This window comes from Dromiciops gliroides, chromosome 4 (assembly GCF_019393635.1).
Source record: "Dromiciops gliroides isolate mDroGli1 chromosome 4, mDroGli1.pri, whole genome shotgun sequence".
Lineage (NCBI taxonomy): Eukaryota > Metazoa > Chordata > Mammalia > Microbiotheria > Microbiotheriidae > Dromiciops > Dromiciops gliroides.
In genome coordinates this window covers 196,156,855-196,175,195 of record NC_057864.1, presented here as the reverse complement: position 1 = coordinate 196,175,195, position 18,341 = coordinate 196,156,855, and the positions used below count along the sequence as shown (strand labels likewise).

General features: G+C 42.4%; 1 protein-coding gene across 4 annotated transcripts in view; it reads left to right on the top strand.

The window, feature by feature from the left end:
* SCN4A (sodium voltage-gated channel alpha subunit 4) overlaps positions 1-18,341 on the top strand; it is a 100,487-nt gene that overhangs the window by 22,888 nt on the left and 59,258 nt on the right. The window contains exons 2-7 of one of the 4 annotated variants that reach the window (XM_044004189.1): positions 11,610-11,702; positions 12,132-12,413; positions 12,967-13,085; positions 13,287-13,376; positions 14,490-14,618; positions 15,501-15,592. In XM_044004189.1, the coding sequence (XP_043860124.1) occupies positions 12,141-12,413; positions 12,967-13,085; positions 13,287-13,376; positions 14,490-14,618; positions 15,501-15,592 (703 nt within the window). In that variant the 5' untranslated portion in view covers positions 11,610-11,702; positions 12,132-12,140. Of the gene's footprint in view, positions 1-11,606; positions 11,703-12,090; positions 12,414-12,966; positions 13,086-13,286; positions 13,377-14,489; positions 14,619-15,500; positions 15,593-18,341 lie in introns of all 4 variants that reach the window. The other 3 variants (XM_044004188.1, XM_044004190.1, XM_044004191.1) reach the window with 3 other exon arrangements.

Sequence of the window (18,341 nt, the reverse complement as noted above, 5' to 3'; positions counted from 1 at the left end):
ACCTCCCTGATCTAATTAGCACTGAGCTCTAAACCAGTGGTTCTCAAAGTGTGGTCTTAAACGCATTCCAGATCATCTATAAGCTGGTCTCTCATCAAAATAATACTTACAGTAGGGAACTGGCTATCACTTAATTTCTGATGTAAATTACTCTTTACAATTGATAGATTTGTCTTCAGACATTTCAACAGAATTATTCTTTTAAGAGTTATTCTATCCAGCCTCAGACACTTAACACTTACTAGCTGTGTGACCCTGGGCAAGTCACTTAACCCCAATTGCCTCACTAAAAAAAAAAAAAAAGAAAAGAAAGAAAGAGTTATTCTATTTAGGAGAATTATTCTATTAGGAGTCCTGATGTAATACAATCATGCTAAATAAAATTCCTCCATCTTTTATTAGTAACTATGCAAATTTCTTGAACTTGGACATTCAGGATAGGAGTTTTACTTTGGAATTATTCTGGCCTCTTCCCTTCACTTTTTTTTGGCTTTCCCCTTTTCCCTTCAAACTCTTTTTATCCAAAACAGTACTCAGACATCTTCAGGGAATTAAACAATCAAATGCACTGAGGACCTCACATTTTGTTAGCAACTGCTTTATCTTGAGTTGAAAAATGAGGCTGGGAATTTACTTTAAAACTTCTCTTCCTGCCTAGGAAGGTTTTGTTGTTGTTGTTGCTCCTTGATGTGGTTAAATCTCTCTATAAACTTTTGAAGTCTGCTTCTCAAATATCTGCCTCCTACTCTCCTGTCATCATAGAGCAGGCTGAGTTTTGCTGAGTAAGTAGTTCTGGGTTCATGGTCCACTCTTCTTTAAGTCCCCTGCTCTGGACTGCCTCCCAAAATGTAAGGGGCTGAGGGCGGGGACTGTTGGACTTTTTTTTTTTTGTATTCCCATTTTTACTTAGTACAGTACCGAATACACAGTAAGCATTTAATAAATGCTTGTTGACTAAATGGTTCCCTAGAATGCAACTGCTACTTCCAGGTTCTGAGGTAGTCCTAGGTGGTTACTCCTAACATTATAGTTCACGAGCTATCTTGCATGTACTTCCTTCTTTTTTTTTTTTTTTTTTAGTGAGGCAATTGGGGTTAAGTGACTTGCCCAGGGTCACACAGCTAGTAAGTGTTAAGTGTCTGAGGCCAGATTTGAACTCAAGTACTCCTGACTCCAGGGCCAGTGCTCTATCCACTGCGCCACCTAGCTGCCCTGCATGTACTTCCTTTTAACAGTCAGCTAGTAGAGAGGATTTTTGTTGTTTTGAAGTTGCCCAGTTGAGAGGATTAGTTCATTGCAAAGGCTAGTAATGGTAGCATCAACAACAGCTGAAGTAGTAGTAGCTGTAATGGTAGTAGTGGTGCTAGTAGCAGCAGTGGTAGTAGTGGTGATGGTAGCAGCAGTAGTAGTAGTAATCCTTAGGGGACACCTAGGTGGCACAGTAGATAGAATGCTTGGCCTGAAGTCAGGAAGATCGGTCTTCCTGAGTTCAAATCTGTCCTCAGACACTTATTAGCTGTGTACTCTGGGCAAGTCACTTAACCCTGTTTGGCTCAGTTTTCTCATCTGTAAAATGAGCCAGAGAAGGAAATGGCAAACTGCTCCCAGTATCTTTGCCAAGAAAACCCCAAATGGGGTCACAAAGAGTTGGACATAGCTGAAAAACAACTCAACAACAAATCATACCCCTAACCCTAATTTAGGGGGAATTTCTATCTAGAATTCTTCTTTTTCTACACTCTCTATGACCTCACCAGTTCCCATGGCTGTGATTATCATCTCCACAAAAATGATTCACAGTGCTCTCTACCTATTTAGCCCTAGTATCTTCCCTGAATTTCGCCCCTTCATCACCAATTGCCTTTTGTATGTTTCAACATCTTAACTCAACTCAACATGTCCAAAATGTCACTCGTTATCTTTCCTTCCCATCTTATGGACTTCTCCATTCCTGTCAATGTTATCACCACCCTTCCAGTTACTCAAGCTTGGAACCTCACTCATCCTTGACTCCTGGACACTCTTACTCTCCCCATGTATCTACTCCACTGTTGTTATCCTTTCTGTCTTCACAACATTTCTCATATACATCCTTTTTTTCTCTACTCCTGGTTCAGACTCTCCACTCTACTTCTAGTTCAAATCTCACCTGGACTATTGCAATAGCTTTCTAACTAGTCTCCCTGTCTCAAGTCCCTCCCCATTATAATCTATCCTTCATTTAATTGCCAAGGTGACTTTTTTTTTTTTGCGGGGCAACAAGGGTTAAGTGACTTGTCCAGGGTCACACAGCTAGTAAGTGTCAAGTGTCTGAGGCTGAATTTGAACTCAAGTCCTCCTGAATCCAGGGCTGGTGCTCTATCCACTGCACCACCTAGCTGCCCTCCCAAGGGGACTTTTTTATGAAACATAGATCTGATTGTGGTACTCCCTGTCCTCACATACACTATGAGAGCCAATGGCTCCCTATTACCTCTAGGATCAAATATAAACTACTTCATTTGGCACTTAGAGCTCTCCATAACCTGGTCTCTTGTTACCTTTCCAATTTTCTTTTTCTTTTTCTTTCTTTTTTTTTGCGGGGGGGGGGGGGCAGGGCAATAAGGGCTAAGCAACTTGCCCAGGGTCACACAGCTAGTAAGTGTCAAGTGTCTGAGGCTGGATTTGAACTCAGGTCCTCCTGAATCCAGGGCCGGTGCTTTAGCCACTGTGCCACCTAGCTGCCCCCCCTTTCCAATTTTCTTATGTGTTGCTCCTCAACCCACATGCTATGGCCCGGCCCAAGTGGCTTTCTTGCTGTTGGACACACATAAGCCTCTAACTGCAGTCTTGGTGCCTTGGCTCTGGCGGTCTCCCATGCCTGGAATACTCTGCCCCCTCACCTCCGCTTCTTAGCTTTCCTGTCTTCCTTCAAGAGTCAGCTCAAATCTCACCTTCTGCAGGAGGCCTTTCCTGATTCCTCTCAGCTGCTGGTGTCTTTCCCTCTCAGGTTACCTTCCATCTATTCTGAATATATCTTATCTTGTGATTACTTAGGCATTTACATGTTGTTTCCCCCGTTAGAATGTAAGATCCTTGAGAGTAAGAACTTTTTTTGAGGGGGCAGGGGAGCTGTCTTTGTATCCCTAGTGCCTGGCATTCATTAAACATTTAATAAATGCTTGTTGACTGACTGACTGACATGGATTCTAGTCACATAGATACCACCTCAGTTTTGTTCTTCATCACTTTTCATCTAGAATGTTATAAAAGCCTAATCATTTAATCTAGGTGCAGCTATGTAGCACAGGCAACTAGATGGCACAGTGGATAGAGCATTGGGCCTGGAGGCAGGTAAACTCATCTTCAGGAATTCAGGTCAAAGGATATGAACAGGCAGTTTTCTGATGGAGAAATCAAAGCTATCTATTACCATATGAAAAAATGCTCTAAATCACTATTGATTAGATAAATGCAAATTAAAACAACTCAGAGGTGTCCAGGGTGGATGCTTTATCCACTGTGTCACCTACCTGCCCCATGATGACATCTTTAGGGTTGAATTGAGGGATGAGGGGAATGCATTGGGGGAAGGGGAAGGACAGAGGTGAAATCCTACATGAAAGAAAGGAAAAGGTTTATGGAGTGGGGGAAGAGATGGGGGAGGAACAGGGCAGTAAATGAATTTTACACTCATCAGAAAAAAGATCTTAAACTCATCTGAGTTACCTCAAGGAGGAACTAACACCCCCCTCCCAACTGGGTGGAGTAATCTATTTAATGTGGGCAGTAAATGAGCCTAACACTCATCAGAATTGACTCAAAGACCTCAATCTCATTAGAATTGGCTCAACCAGGGAATAAGGTACATAAGGGTGGAGTAATCCCTCTAATCCTGCAGGAAAATAGGAGGGGAAGGGGATAAAGAGAGAGGGGCAAAAGAAGGAAGAGCAGTTTGGGTGAGGGGACAGACAGAAGCAAATCCCTTTTGAAGAGGGATAGGGTGAAAGCAGATAGATAATAGAATAAACATCATGGGAAAGGGAATGGGATGGAAGGGAAACAGTTGACAATAGGAATCATGAAAAAGAGAAAAGGGGGGGAAATTGTAGAAAAATTATCTATAGCAACTCTTCGTGGTGGCTAAGAATTGAGAATCAAGGGAATGCCCATCAATTGAGGAATGACAGAAGAATCTGTGGTATATGATTGTGGTGGAATGGTCTTGTGCTATAGGAAATGACAAACAGGATGATCCCAGAAAAACCTGGAGGGGGCAGCTAGGTGGCGCAGTGGATAAAGCACTGGCCCTGGATTCAGGAGTACCTGAGTTTAAATCTGGTCTCAGACACATATGACACTTACTAGCTGTGTGACCTTGGGCAAGTCACTTAACCCTCATTGCCCCACCAAAATAAAGAAAGAAAGAAAGAATGAAGGACAGAAAAGCCTGGAAAGACTCATGAACCGATGTATAGTGAAGTGAGCAGAGCTGGGAGGACATTGTACATAGTGATGGCAGTATGTTCAATGAGCAATTGTGAATGACTTAACTACTCTCAGCAATGCAATAATCCAAGACAATCCCAAGGGACTAATGAGGAAGCTTACTTTCTAGCCCCATAGAAAGAACTGATAAAAAGAGCACTTATGTATTGTACATATATAACCTGGTTGCTGTCTTGTGGAGGGCGGAGGGAGGGAGAAAAATTTGGAACTCTAAATCTTATGAAAATGAATGTTGAAAACTACTCTTACATGTAACTGGAAAAAATAAAATAAATGTTTGTTACTAAAAAGATTAAAAATTTAAAAAAATTTTTTTAAATAAAACAACTCTGAGGTACCACCTCACACCTATCAGATTGGTTAATATGACAAAAAAGGAAAATAATACATGTTGGAGAAGTCGTGGAAAAATTGGAACACTACTGCATTGTTGGTGGAGCTGTGAAATGATCCAGCCATTCTGGAGAGCAGTTTGGAACTATGCCCATAAAAGGGCTATAAAGCTGTGCATACCCTTTGACCCAGCAATACCACTATTAGGTCTTTTCCCCAAGGAGATCACGGAAAAGGGAAAAGGACCCACATGTACAAAAATATTTATAGCTGCTCTTTTTGTGGTGGCAAGGAATTGGAAATTGAAGGGTTGCCCATCAATTGGGGAATGGCTGAACAAGTTGTGGTATATGAATGTAATGGAATACTATTGTGCTGTAAGAAAGGATGAGCAGGCAGATTTCAGAGAAACCTGGGAAGGACTTGCATGAACTGATCATGAGTGAGATGAGCAGAACCAGGAGAACATTGTACACAGTATCAACAACATTATGTGTTGATCAACTGTGATAGACTAGATTCTTCTCAGCAATACAATGGTCCAAGATAGTTCCAAAGAACTCATGATGGATAATGTTCTCCAAATCCAGAAAAAAAAAAAAAAAGAACTGTGGAATCTAGATGCAGATTGAACCATACTATTTCTATTGGGTTTTGTTGTTGCTGTTGTTTTTCTTTCCTGAGGTTTTTCCTTTTTTCTCTGATTCTTCTTTCATAACATGACTAATGCAGAAATATGTTTAATGTGATTGTACAGACATAACCTGTATCAAATTACTTGCTGTCTTGGGGAGGGGGGAAGGGAGAGGAGGGAGGGAGAAAAATCTGAAACTAGAAATTTTATAAAAACAAATGTTGAAAACTATCTCTAAATGTAACTGGAAATAATAAAATATTTATATGGAAAAAAAGAGAAAGGAACCTATTTGTACAAAAATTAAATTAAAAAAAAAAGAGTTCAAATATGGCCTCATATACTTATTAGCTGTGTGACCCTGGGTAAATCACTTCTCCCTGGTTGCCTCAGTTTCCTCATCTGTAAAATGAGCTGGAGAAGGAAATGGTAAACCACTTCAGGATCTTTGCTGAGAAAGCCCCAAATGGGGTCACAAAGAGTTAGAAACAACTGAACAATAAAAATGTGTTTATATAAATATATGTATATTTATATAAAAACACTTATATCATTCTTTATATGTCAGTATATATATACATATGTATATACTTATAAATATATACATGTACATGTAAATTACCTGAGAATAGATCTAGTTTCATTTTGTATCCTCCAACCACTAGAATAGTATGTAACATATAGTAGGTACTTCATAAATGCTGGTTGGTTGATGGATTGTTATAGAGGAAAGAACAACTGGAAATACAGGTTCAAAATATCCATTAACTTAACCAAACCATTAGAAAACATGCTGATTCAACAGAAAGGCCTGGAAGATAGATCACAAAATAGCAATCTCAGGATTCTCGACATCCAAGCAAACAAAAACTCCAAACCTTACATTCAGGAAATCACCAAAGAAAATTCTCAAGATTTGGCTAAAATAACTCATAAAATATAAGTAGAAGGAATCCTCATGACTTTATCAAGGAAGAACCCAAGATTTGCTGTTCCTAAACATGTCATAAACTCCAATATTCCAATGATAAGAAAAAATACTATGAGGTACAAGAAGAATTTCAGAAATAGCTTACCAAGGAACAAGAATCAGAATCACAGAGGACTTTTTTTCCCTTTGTTTTTTGTTTTGTTTTGTTTTTTGGTGAGGCAATGGGGGTTAAGTGACTTGCTAATAAGTGTCAAGTGTCTGTGGTCGGATTTGAACTCAGGTCCTCCTGAATCCAGGGCCGGTGCTTTATCCGCTGTGCTACCTAACTGCCCCCTCACAGAGGACTTTTTTAAGGAAAGACAAGGGCTGATGGTAGAAATCAGTCATGTCCAACTCTTTGTGACTCCATTTGGAGTTTTCTTTTCTTCTTTCTTTTAAAAAAAACATTTTTATTTAAAGCTTTGAATTCCAAATTCTATCCCTCCCCTCTTCTCCTGCCCCTTCCCTGAGATGGTAAGCAATCAGATATATGTTATATATATGTAGTTATGTAAAACATTTCCATATTAGTCATTTTGTACAAGAAAACTCGAATAAAAGAAAAAAAATGAAAGGAAGAAAGTGAAAAATAACATGCTTAAGTCTGTATCCAATCAATATCAGTTCTTTCTCTGGAGGTGGATACTATGTTTCATCATTAGTCCTTTGGGATTGTCTTGGATCATTGTATTGCTGAGAATAGCTAAATTATTCACAGTTCTTCGTTGAACAATAATGTTATTGTGTACAATGTTCTCCTGGTTCTGTTTACTTCACTATGCATCAGTTCATGTAAGTCTTTCTAGGTTTTTATGTAATCATCCTGCTTGTCATTTCTTATAGCACAATAATATCCTATTGCAATCACATAACCACAGCTTGGTTAGCCATTCCCCAGTGCCCTTTAATTTCTCATTCTTAGCTACCACAAAAAGAGCTGCTATAAATGTTTTTGTACAAATATATCCTTTTCCCTTTTTTCAGATGTTTTTGGGATATACACCTAGCAGTGATATTACTGGATGAAAGAGTATGCACAGTTTTACGGCCCTTTGGGTATAGTTTCAAATTGCTCTCCAAAATGGTTGGATCAGTTCACAACTCCACCAACAATGCATTAGTGTCCCAGTATTCCCACATCCCCTCATTTGGAGTTTTCTTGGCAAGGATACTAGAGTGATTTTTCCATTTCCTTCTCCAGCTCATTTTACAGATGAGGAAACTGAGGCAACCAGGGTGAAATGATTTGCCCAGGATCACACAGCTAGTAAGTGTCCGAGGCCAGATTCAAACTCAGGAAGAGGAGTCTTCCTGACTTCGGGTCCTATACTCTATTCACTGGACCACCTACCTGCCATTTCTGGTACATTAGCTGATTTGATTGATCTTTTAAAATTTTAATTGTTTTTTATTTTCTTGAGTGATGGATTAAAGCCATTTTCCTCTTTTGTTGTTTAGTCAGTTATATGAGGATGATTCTCTTACTCTATCTTGGACCAGTCTTTGGTATGAACTAATCATTAATAAAACCCAGGCATCCTTTAATTCATGCCTGATGTCTCTTCAGAAACAGAACAATTTCTCTCTCCTACTCTGGGCAAACAGAGGGGACAGGAAGCAGGGGGCAGGGATATAAGCTTTACAGGACTTTTTGCCATCCAGATTTGTCCATGGAACAAAAAAGTTTGAGAATAACTGAACTAACCATAGACCTAGCCAGCTGTCTACAACACCCATTGGAATTCTTTATATCTCTTGTTGTCTCTGTTCCTTGAGTCTCTTTCTGTCAAAGTAGCCCTAAGTTAACCTAACTGACCTTTCTCTGAATTTGGGATATCATCTATCCTTGGAGAAGTAAGTATACAAGGAATTGAGATGATCTGTGATTTATGAGATGGGAACTGCTGTCAGTTCTCATTTTCTGGTTCCTTAAATATTGTGCTGAAATTATAGGAGTCTCTCTGAGGCAGTCTTGCTGTTCAAAATTATTTCTTTGATTATAATCCAGCTTAGGGGTAAAATGGGCTTGTGATGGGCCCCATCTTGGGAGCAATATGTATGTGTATGTATGTGATATGAATGATAAGGACATGGTGGTGTGTATAGTGGGAGGACTGTTGTGTTGATGCATGTTGTAAGGTGGGCAGGTGATGGATGGTTTGAGGATATGAAGAAGATTGTGATAGAGTGATGGAGCCTGTACCATTAAGACACTATGGGGGGGGTAGCTAGGTGGCGCAGTGGATAAGCACCGGCCCTGGATTCAGGAGTACCTGAGTTCAAATCCAACCTCAGACACTTGACACTCACTAGCTGTGTGACCCTGGGCAAGTCACTTAACCCCCATTGCCCCGCCAAAAAAAAAAAAAAAAAAGACACTATGGGGGGCAGCTAGGTGGCGCAGTGGATAGAGCACTGGCCCTGGAGTCAGGAGTACCTGAGTTCAAATCCAGCCTCAGACATTTGACACTTACTAGCTGTGTGACCCTGGGCAAGTCACTTAACCCCGATTGCCTCACCAAAAAAAAAGACACTATGGGCTATGTTTGATAGAGGCGCCTGTTTGGTTGAGGGATTCTCTACTGTCCTGCTCATCCTCTTCCCTTCTCACTCTTCTCTCTCCTCTGGAAGAATGAGTTGAGTCATCATGCCATGGAAACATGACTCCTTGTGTGAGCCCGGGAGAGAGCTGGAGGAGCCAGGGCTGTTAGAAGGGTTTGTGGTCAGCCCAGCCCAATGACCCCAGGGACTGTCCCTCCCAGCCTGTTGATCACAACCAGGAAGGGAGTGTCCATGCTTCCATAGGGCCAGTCATCTTGTGAGCCTCTGTATATGAGGTTATGTGGTGTTTCTCTTTGGGTCAAGCTGTTTTCTATCTTTGTATATTGCAAAAGCTCCCAGCCTTTGGTCCCTTGGTTTTTTAGTAAATCTTCTTGTGGCCTTTATTTAGTATGAAAGGAAGCTGGTCCTAGAGCTTAGCATGTATATGCACAGAAGAAATAGAATCAAGTGATTAGTTTCTCTCTTCTATAAGAATACATGAACAATTTTGTAACTTGATTGGAAATCAGTTCAGAGTATGTAGAATATTTTATTCTGTTCTAAACTATATTCTGCTAAGCTATGTTTTGATATATTATAGCATATTATCTTATGTCATATCATGTTATATTATGATAGGTTGTGCTATGCTATACTATATGATTATAACATGCTATGTGATATTATGTTATGCTATATTAGGTCATATAGACGGCTAGGTGGTGCAGTGGATAGAGTGCTGGGCCTGGAGTCAGGAAGACTCATTTTCTTGAGTTAAAATCTGACCTCAGACACTAGCTGTGTGACCCTGGGCAAGTCACTTAACCCTGTTTGCCTCAGTTTCCTCATCTGTAAAATGAGCTAGAGAAGGAAATGGCAAACCACTCCAGAATCTCTGCCAAGAAAACCCCAAACAGGGTCACAAAAAGTCAGACATGACTGAAAAATGACTTAACAACAACAAACAACATGTTAAGTCATATGTCATACCATGTTGTGGTATGTATCACATCATATCAATATCGATATTTACCAGGTATTCCCTGAACCCCTTTAAAAATGCTCTAGGAGCATTTGTATGCTGGGTTGGGAACCCCTGATGCATTTATGGGTGTCTGTGTACATATAACTGTAGGAATGTCTATTTCATTCTGTTTCTATGTTTCACTATGTCATTGTTTCTGAGTGTCTCACTCTGTGTTTGCCAGTGTCCATGTCTGACTGTATCTATGTATCTCATTCTAGGTTTGTATTTGTGTCCATGTAGTTCACATTCACACACACATACACACACATACACTTGTGCACACACAATCAGTGCCTTTTCCAGACACCACAGGAGTTAGATTACTCACTTAGTAAAGTGACTCTTCTCACAACACTCTACCCAAACTCTATTTCCCTACCCTTGAACACTCCCTCCTCAGCGCCCAGGACCTGGCACAAATCTGGGTACACAGTAGATGCTTCTTGATTGATTGGGTTGCCTCCTCATCATTTTGGGGATTCTCTGACCCTTGGGTGGCCTCTAAGGTCCCTTCCAGCTTGACCTCTCTGATCCTCTGGTCATTTCTGAGAAGTGGCCCAAATTTGGGCACCCCTGTCTTGAGAATCTCCCCCTCTTCCCAGCTCAACCAAAATTGCTAAGTTTTTTGAGTGAGTTGTTTACATGTGTGGCAGGTTGTATCTGATTGTACCCCACCCCAGCTGTGTCTAGAGACCCTTTTCCTCAGGGCTGCCATTATGTCCTCCTTTCAAGTGTATGTGTACAGGGGTGTCCATCACCCTCCCCCTTCTAACAAGGAGTTGGGTGGGAGAGTATAGAGGAGACTGGGGAGGAGTGAGTAGATAAAAGGGAACCAGCTATCCTGCCTGGGGTAGGATCTCAGCGGCCAGGTGATCCTTGGAAAGGAGTAATGAAGGGTAGACCATTGGGCCACTTTGTTTTTTATTTTTTTATTTTTATTTTTTGGGGGGGCAATTGGGGTTAACTGACTTGCCCAAGGTCACACAGCCAGTAAGTGTCAAGTATCTGGAGCTGGATTTGAACTCAGGTCCTCCTGAATCCAGGGCCGGTGCTTTATCCACTGTGCCACCTAGCTGCCCCCCCACTGGGCCACTTTGAACCAAGGTCTATCTGGGATACCAAGAAGAGTGAGAGATCAGGGAAACTCCTCTTTCTTTCTCTGTCTTTCTTTCAAACATTCAAAAATTCTGAAGCAAGAACTAATGCAATATCTATGACCCCCTCCAAACTTAGTGACAGGGGAGAGCCTCGATATCACGTATACCCAGCCCAGGGCAAATCATTCTTAGCCCTCCCCCTCCCCCACACACATGGGCAGACACATACCATCCCCTTCCTCATCTGCACAATGAGGGCCTTTTAGGTTCCTTCTAGCACTAAATCTACAATTCTACACTCTTTCTCCCTTCCTCTGACTTCCTCACTGAGTACTTTATCCTTACTCAAGCCCCTAGATCCCTGCTTCAACCCTATGGCTCAGCCTGACTCCCTCTCCCTGGTCTCCCACCCTCATGCTGCCTCCTCCTTAATCCCCAGATCCTGTTGGTGGGGTTAGGGTGGGGTTCTCCATGGAGAGAAACTGACAAGGATGCTGTGTGATGCTTTTTCCTCAGCAGACTCATTCCCAACCATTCTTCGAGCGCTTGAGCCAAGAGGACTTTGAAGAGAATTATGGCTTTGGTGCATTGAAACCCATCGGACGATTTGCTGTGAGTCCATACTAGCAACACACATAGATGCACAAACACACATACACACAAGAATACATATATACAAATATAGACGCATATGTACTCACATATGTATATACACAATATATATTCCTGATGTGAATTACTCTTTAAATTGTATTTTAAATTAGGGATTACTCTTTTGTTTTCAGTCTCTGCTCAGGGACATCTCCTGGTTAGTTAGGGTCTCAAGAGGAGGGAGGATGGTTTTATTGGAATCTATCTGTCCTAAGACAGGGAGAGGCCTGGTATCGGTCAGGGGGTGAACCCTAGAAAAGTACTTGGTTGCATTAAGGGGGCATCGGGTTGTCACTGGCCTGGGGATAGCCACAGTGATCCCTGGCTCTCGGGGGGCCGTGTGTTGCAGCTGCTCTGATCCCGCCCACCCTCCCTGGCCCCTGATCACAGGATGAGAGAATGGCGAGCCCACCTGTGCCCATGCTTGTGCCCCCTGGACCAGACTGCCTGCGTCCCTTCACTCCCGAGTCGCTGCAGGCCATAGAGAAACGGGCAATAGAGGAGGAGGCAAGACTCCTTCGGAACAAACAGCTTGAGATTGAGGAACCTGAGAGGAAGCCACGAAGTGACCTAGAAGCAGGAAAGAATCTGCCCCTCATCTATGGAGACCCCCCACCTGAGGTCATAGGCATCCCCCTGGAGGATCTGGATCCCTACTACAGTGACAAGAAGGTCTCACGCCTGTATCTCTTTGTATCTATCTCTGCCTCTTGGTGTGTTTCAATCTCTTTGTCTCTGTGGCCTTTGCCCTCTGTATCTTTTTTTTTTTTTTTTTAGTGAGGCAATTGGGGTTAAGTGACTTGCCCAGGGTCACACAGCTAGTAGGTGTTAAGTGTCTGAGGCTGACTCCAGGGCCAGTGCTCTATCCACTGCGCCACCTAGCTGCCCCACCCTCTGTATCTTTTGACCAATGGATTTCTCTAATTCTGCTTCTCTATATATTTTACAACCTCTGACTGTGCATCTCTTCCTCTTCATCTCTTTTCCTCTCTCTCTATCCCCATGTCTATCTCTTCACATCTCTCATGATCCCTTTCTGCCTCTCTCTGTGTCTGTCTACATTTCTTGGTGCCTCTCACAGTCTCTCTCCATCTCCTTCTTGCCCTGGGTCTGTCTTATTCCACGCCTCTCAAAACCTCTGTCTATCGGTATCTCTCACTGTATTTTCACATCTCTCAATGTCTCTTTCTATATCTCTGCACCTCTCATGGTCTCTGCCTCTCAGACCTTCATCGTGTTGAACAAGGGGAAGGCCATTTTCCGATTCTCAGCCACCCCAGCCTTGTATATGCTGAGCCCCTTCAGTATGATAAGGCGCGGGGCCATCAAAGTGCTTATCCACTCATATCCTTCCCAGAATGGGCATGGGGGCACCTGGGCTGGAGCTGGGGAGGGCAGCTGGAGGGCTAAACAGGGGAGGGAGGAAGCTATGGGAAGGTACATCTATTGAGAGGTACATAGAGAAGGCGGACCAAGGGAGCTCCTTGCCTTTCCTCCCGATCTCTGTTTACTCTCCAACTTTCCTTAACCCTTCCCCCTCCTAACGTTGTTCAGCTTATTCATCATGATCACCATCCTGGCAAACTGTGTGTTCATGACCATGAGTGAACCCCCACCCTGGTCCAAAAACGTGGAGTAAGTCTCATGCACGTGGTTCCTCTACACTTCTCACTCATGATCCAAGTACACTTCCCTCTCCTGACACTCCTTCATTTCACCAATACCCCAACACCAGGGGTGTGATAAGAAGAATGTGGTGCAACGGATAGGGAGGGAGCTGTCCTCAGGGTTCAAGTCCCCCCTTTGACGCATCCTGGCGGTATGATTGGATAGTTACTTAGACAATTCTTTAAGACTAGAAATTACAGAGAAGGATCATTGGTAGAGGGAGTTTGGGTTGTTTTTTTGTTTTGTTTTGTTTTGTTTTGTTTTTAGTGAGGCAATTGGGGTCAAGTGACTTGCCCAGGGTCACACAGATAGTAAGTGTCTGAGGCCGGATTTGAACTCAGGTACTCCTGATTCCAGGGCCGGTGCTCTATCCACTGCGCCACCTAGCTGCCCCCCCTTTTTTTTCTTAAAGGGAGTTCCTCATGCAAATAAAATCATAGGGTTAGTCCCTCTACCAGAGGGTAGGTAGAGTGGAGACATATTTCATCATTGTCACTCCCCCTCTCCCCGTTCCACCTGGGATACAACATATTCCCTCTCAATCCTTGTCCTTAACATACCCTTTGATTCCCGGGAAAAACCCACTCTGGTGTTGTCATCTTTATCCCTCATGGGGACACATCCTTAATATTCTTGAGTTTACACAACCTCTGTTACCTTCACCCTTCCAGAGACACAAATCTGTTGCTACTATCTTCACTGGTTTTCTTCCTCCCCAACTCATACACTCACTGCTACATATAATCACCCATAAACCCACCTCAACCCTCCCACACACACACATATACCCTCACCCTGACCTAAAGATATCACTAAAAATGTTTGTAACTGGGGCAAGAAGCTTGGGTGGGGATGAGCATGGGGGAGATGTGGAAGAGGGAGGCCAAGCTCACCTGGTATAAGGCTACCAGAGAAAGAAAGCAGAGGACTCCAGAATGAGGCTGTCAACACCTAGGATACAAGATCAGGTAGGGAGGGAAGTGTGTCCTAGGACAGTGCCAGGGTGAAAAAAAGTCCCGCCTTAGGGTTCTGTCCTAGTTATGACTCTTCCCTCACTCTCAGCTTCACCCTTGTTCCCAGGTACACCTTTACAGGAATCTACACCTTTGAGTCTCTCATCAAGATGCTCGCCCGAGGCTTCTGCATTGATGACTTCACATTCCTCCGGGACCCCTGGAATTGGCTAGACTTCAGCGTCATCATGATGGCGTGAGCAGAGATCTGAGGGGGCAGGAAAAGGGTTCAGAGAGTGTGGGGGGACTCACTTTAGGAGGGTGCAATCTTAGAGAAGAGAGAGAATGGGAATCAGGAATCCTGAATGGCCTGATTAGGTGACCTTTTAGCATGTGGGTACATCCTAAGAAGTGGATCATCTTACCCTATCAGACCAGAAGTATGGTGTAACATGAAGGGCCTTTGGTTTAGAGTCAGAGGACCTGGGTTCAAATCTCAACTCTATTTAATGACTGTGACCTCGAGCACTCAGTTCCTTAACTCCTTTGAGATTCTGTTTCTCCATTTGTAGAATAGGAACGACAATTTTGGCCTGACCCACTTCATGAGGCTGTTGTGAGGAAAGCACTTTATGAAGTGCTTTACAAATGTCTCATTAAAAACAACCCCAAAACCTTTGAGACAACTAAATGGCATCCTCTCCAGACTCAAAGCTCCTCTGTTTCCTGACCTACCGAAGCATTTATTGGGGTTCACAATTTGGGCTACAGTTTGGGTCCCTTCCAATACCCAGAAAAGTCCCCAATTCCAACTTTGCCTCCTTAGGAATCCTTTTAATTTAGTGGATCAGGGGCAGTTAGGTGGCACAATGGATAGAGCACTGACCTTGGATTCCGGAGGACCTGAGTTCAAATCCAGCCTCAGACACTTAACACTTACTAACTGTGTGACCCTGGGCAAGTCACTTAACCCCAATTGCCTCACCAAAAAAAAAAAAAAAATAGTGGATCTAAAACAGCTAAATGCCATCTGCTACCCTGCGTGTCATTTCCCCCCCCCATCTCCCTAGACACACAACTGATCCTTCCTGACCTCCTAACACTGGCACAAATACCTCTGCCCTCCCCTCTCCTTCAGGTATCTGACAGAATTTGTGGACATGGGAAACATCTCAGCCCTGAGGACCTTCCGTGTGCTCCGAGCCCTGAAGACTATAACAGTCATTCCAGGTATTAAGGGGGTGTTCTGGGGGAGGGATATGGCACTTTTAAATATTAACAATGATGATGACATTGGCTAGCATTTATATGGTACTTTAAGGTTTGCAAAACACTTTACAAATATTATCTCCATTTTATTCTCACAACCACCCTGGGAAATAGGTGTTTCTATTGTGTCCATTTTATAGATGAGGAAACTGAGGCAAACAGAGGTGAAGTGACTTGCCCAGTGTCACACCACTAGCATGTATCTAAGGCTGGTTTTGAACTCAGAACTTCCTGGCTCTAAGTTCAATGCCCTAGCCATTGTGCCACTTAACTGTCTATATTTTTGAAGGGGAAGGGTCACCCATTCCTGAAACAAGCACTTCCCTAAGCCTGGGCTGGCTTCCATCCCATTTTCCATGCCTTAGAAGCATTTGCTCCTCTGCTTTCTCCCCCTCCCCCAACCCCCAGGCCTTTATCTTTTAACAGGACACTGCAGTCCAAAAAAATATTTCCCAAAGCAACAAAGCTTAAGGTCATAGGAACATAGGCTCCCATTCATCATGAGGTACTTAGACCAAAACACAGGGTAGACACAGTCGCCTATCACCAGTGTGGAAAAGAAAGTAAGCAACATCAGAACCATTGTGTGCCTGCTATATTAAAAGACAGCACAAAGGGCAGCTAGGTGGCACAGTGGATAAAGCACCAGCCCTGGATTCAGGAGTACCTGAGTTCAAATGTTCAAATCCGGCTTCATACACTTGACATTTACTAGCTATGAGACCCTGGGCAAGTCACTTAACCCTCATTGCCTCGCAAAAATTTTTTTAATTAAAAAAAAAAAGAATAAATGGAATTTCACACACACACACACACACACACACACACACAGCACAAAATCCCTGGGAGAATTTCTTACCTTTCCATTGTAACCTATGTCCCTAAGCCCATTAAGACAGGACTCTCATTAATAAAGATGAAAGCCAGGGGCAGCTAGGTGGCATGCTGGATAAAGCACCTGGCTCTGGATTCAGGAGGACCTGAGTTCAAATCTGGTCTCAAATACTTGATACTTACTAGCTGTGTGACCCTGGGCAAGTCACTTAATCCTCAGTGCCCTACAAAAGAAAAAAAAAAAAGACTGAACAAGAGGAAATGGGCTTCTAGGATAGAAGGTCTGATAGAAGGGAGGATTTCTTGAGGATCCAAGGACTGGATCACTGGAACATTCATCCAAGGGAAGCTGTGGATTTGTTCTCTTTGTCTCTAGAAATTTTCAAAAAGAGACAGTTGTATGTGGGTATAGTGCCAGGAGGCAGCACCAAATTATCTCTCAAGATCAATTAGTCAATTAATCCAAGAAGTCTGAGAAGTAGAGTGGAAAGAGCACTGGTTTGGAGTATGATATCTCAAGTTCTAGTCTCTGTTGTGCCACTTATAAAATTATTTCATCTTTCTGGGTCTCAGTTTCCTCATCTGTAAAATGTGGTTGGACTTGATGGCCTCTAAAATTAATCCAACCCAACAAAATTCATGAAGTGACCATTTGGTGCAAAGTACTATGCTAAGAGTTGGAGATACTCAGACAGGAATTATAAGCCAGGCTGTCCTGAAGGAGCTCACATTTAACTTGGGGATCAAAACCCTCTCTAACTCTGAATGTATAAATCTATGATTCTGTATTTAAGGAAGGAAAGAAAGAAAGAAGGAAGGAAAGAAAGAAAGGAAGAAGGAAAGAAAGAAAGAAAGAAAGAAAGAAAGAAAGAAAGAAAGAAAGAAAGAAAGAAAGAAAGAAAGGAAGGAAGGAAGGAAGGAAGGAAGGAAGGAAGGAAGGAAGGAAGGAAGGAAGGAAGGAAGGAAGGAAGGAAGGAAGGAAGGAAGGAAGGAAGGAAGGAAGGAAGGAAGGAAGGAAGGAAGAAGGAAGGAAGGAAGGAAGGAAGGAAGGAAGGAAGGAAGGAAGGAAGGAAGGAAGGAAGGAAGGAAGGAAGGATTTCTTAAGTAGCTTATATGTCAGGAACTGTGCTAAGTGCTTTACAGATATTAGTTCATTTGATCTTCACAATAGTCCTGGTTGGCAAATGCCATCATCTCTATTTTATAATTGAGGACCTACTGGGTGACTGTACATATGCTGACCAAGCAGAGAGTAAGTCAAGGTAGCAATTAACCAAGCATAAAGAATGTGACAGTGTCTAAGAGGCTGGACATGAAGTTGGTCAATAAACAAACATTTTTTTAAATCATAAAAGTATTTTATTATTTTCCAGGTACATGTAGAGATAGTTTTCAACATTTGTTTTTATAAGATTTCTAGTTCCAAATTTTTCTCCCTCCCTCCATTCCCTCCCCCCAAGACAGAAATCCATCTGATATAGGTTATATATGTGCAATCACATTAAACATATTTCTGCATTAGTCACATTGTGAAAGAAGAATCAGAACAAAAGGGAAAAACCACAAAAAAAGAAAAAACAAACAAAAAAGAGTAGAAACAATATAAACAAACATTTATTAAGCACCTACTATGTTAAACAATGGGGATTCAAAGAAAGTCTAAAATAGTTCCTGCCCTCGAAGAGCTCACATTCTAATAGAGGAGACAACACAGAAGCAATTATGTACAAACAAGATAAATAGGGTAGAAATGGAAGGTAATCAGAGGGAAGTCAGGAACACCTTGGATTTAAATCCCACCTCATATATTTACTCCCTGTGGGACCCTTGACAAGTCACTTAAATCTCTCTGAGCTTTACTCTCCTCATCTGTAAA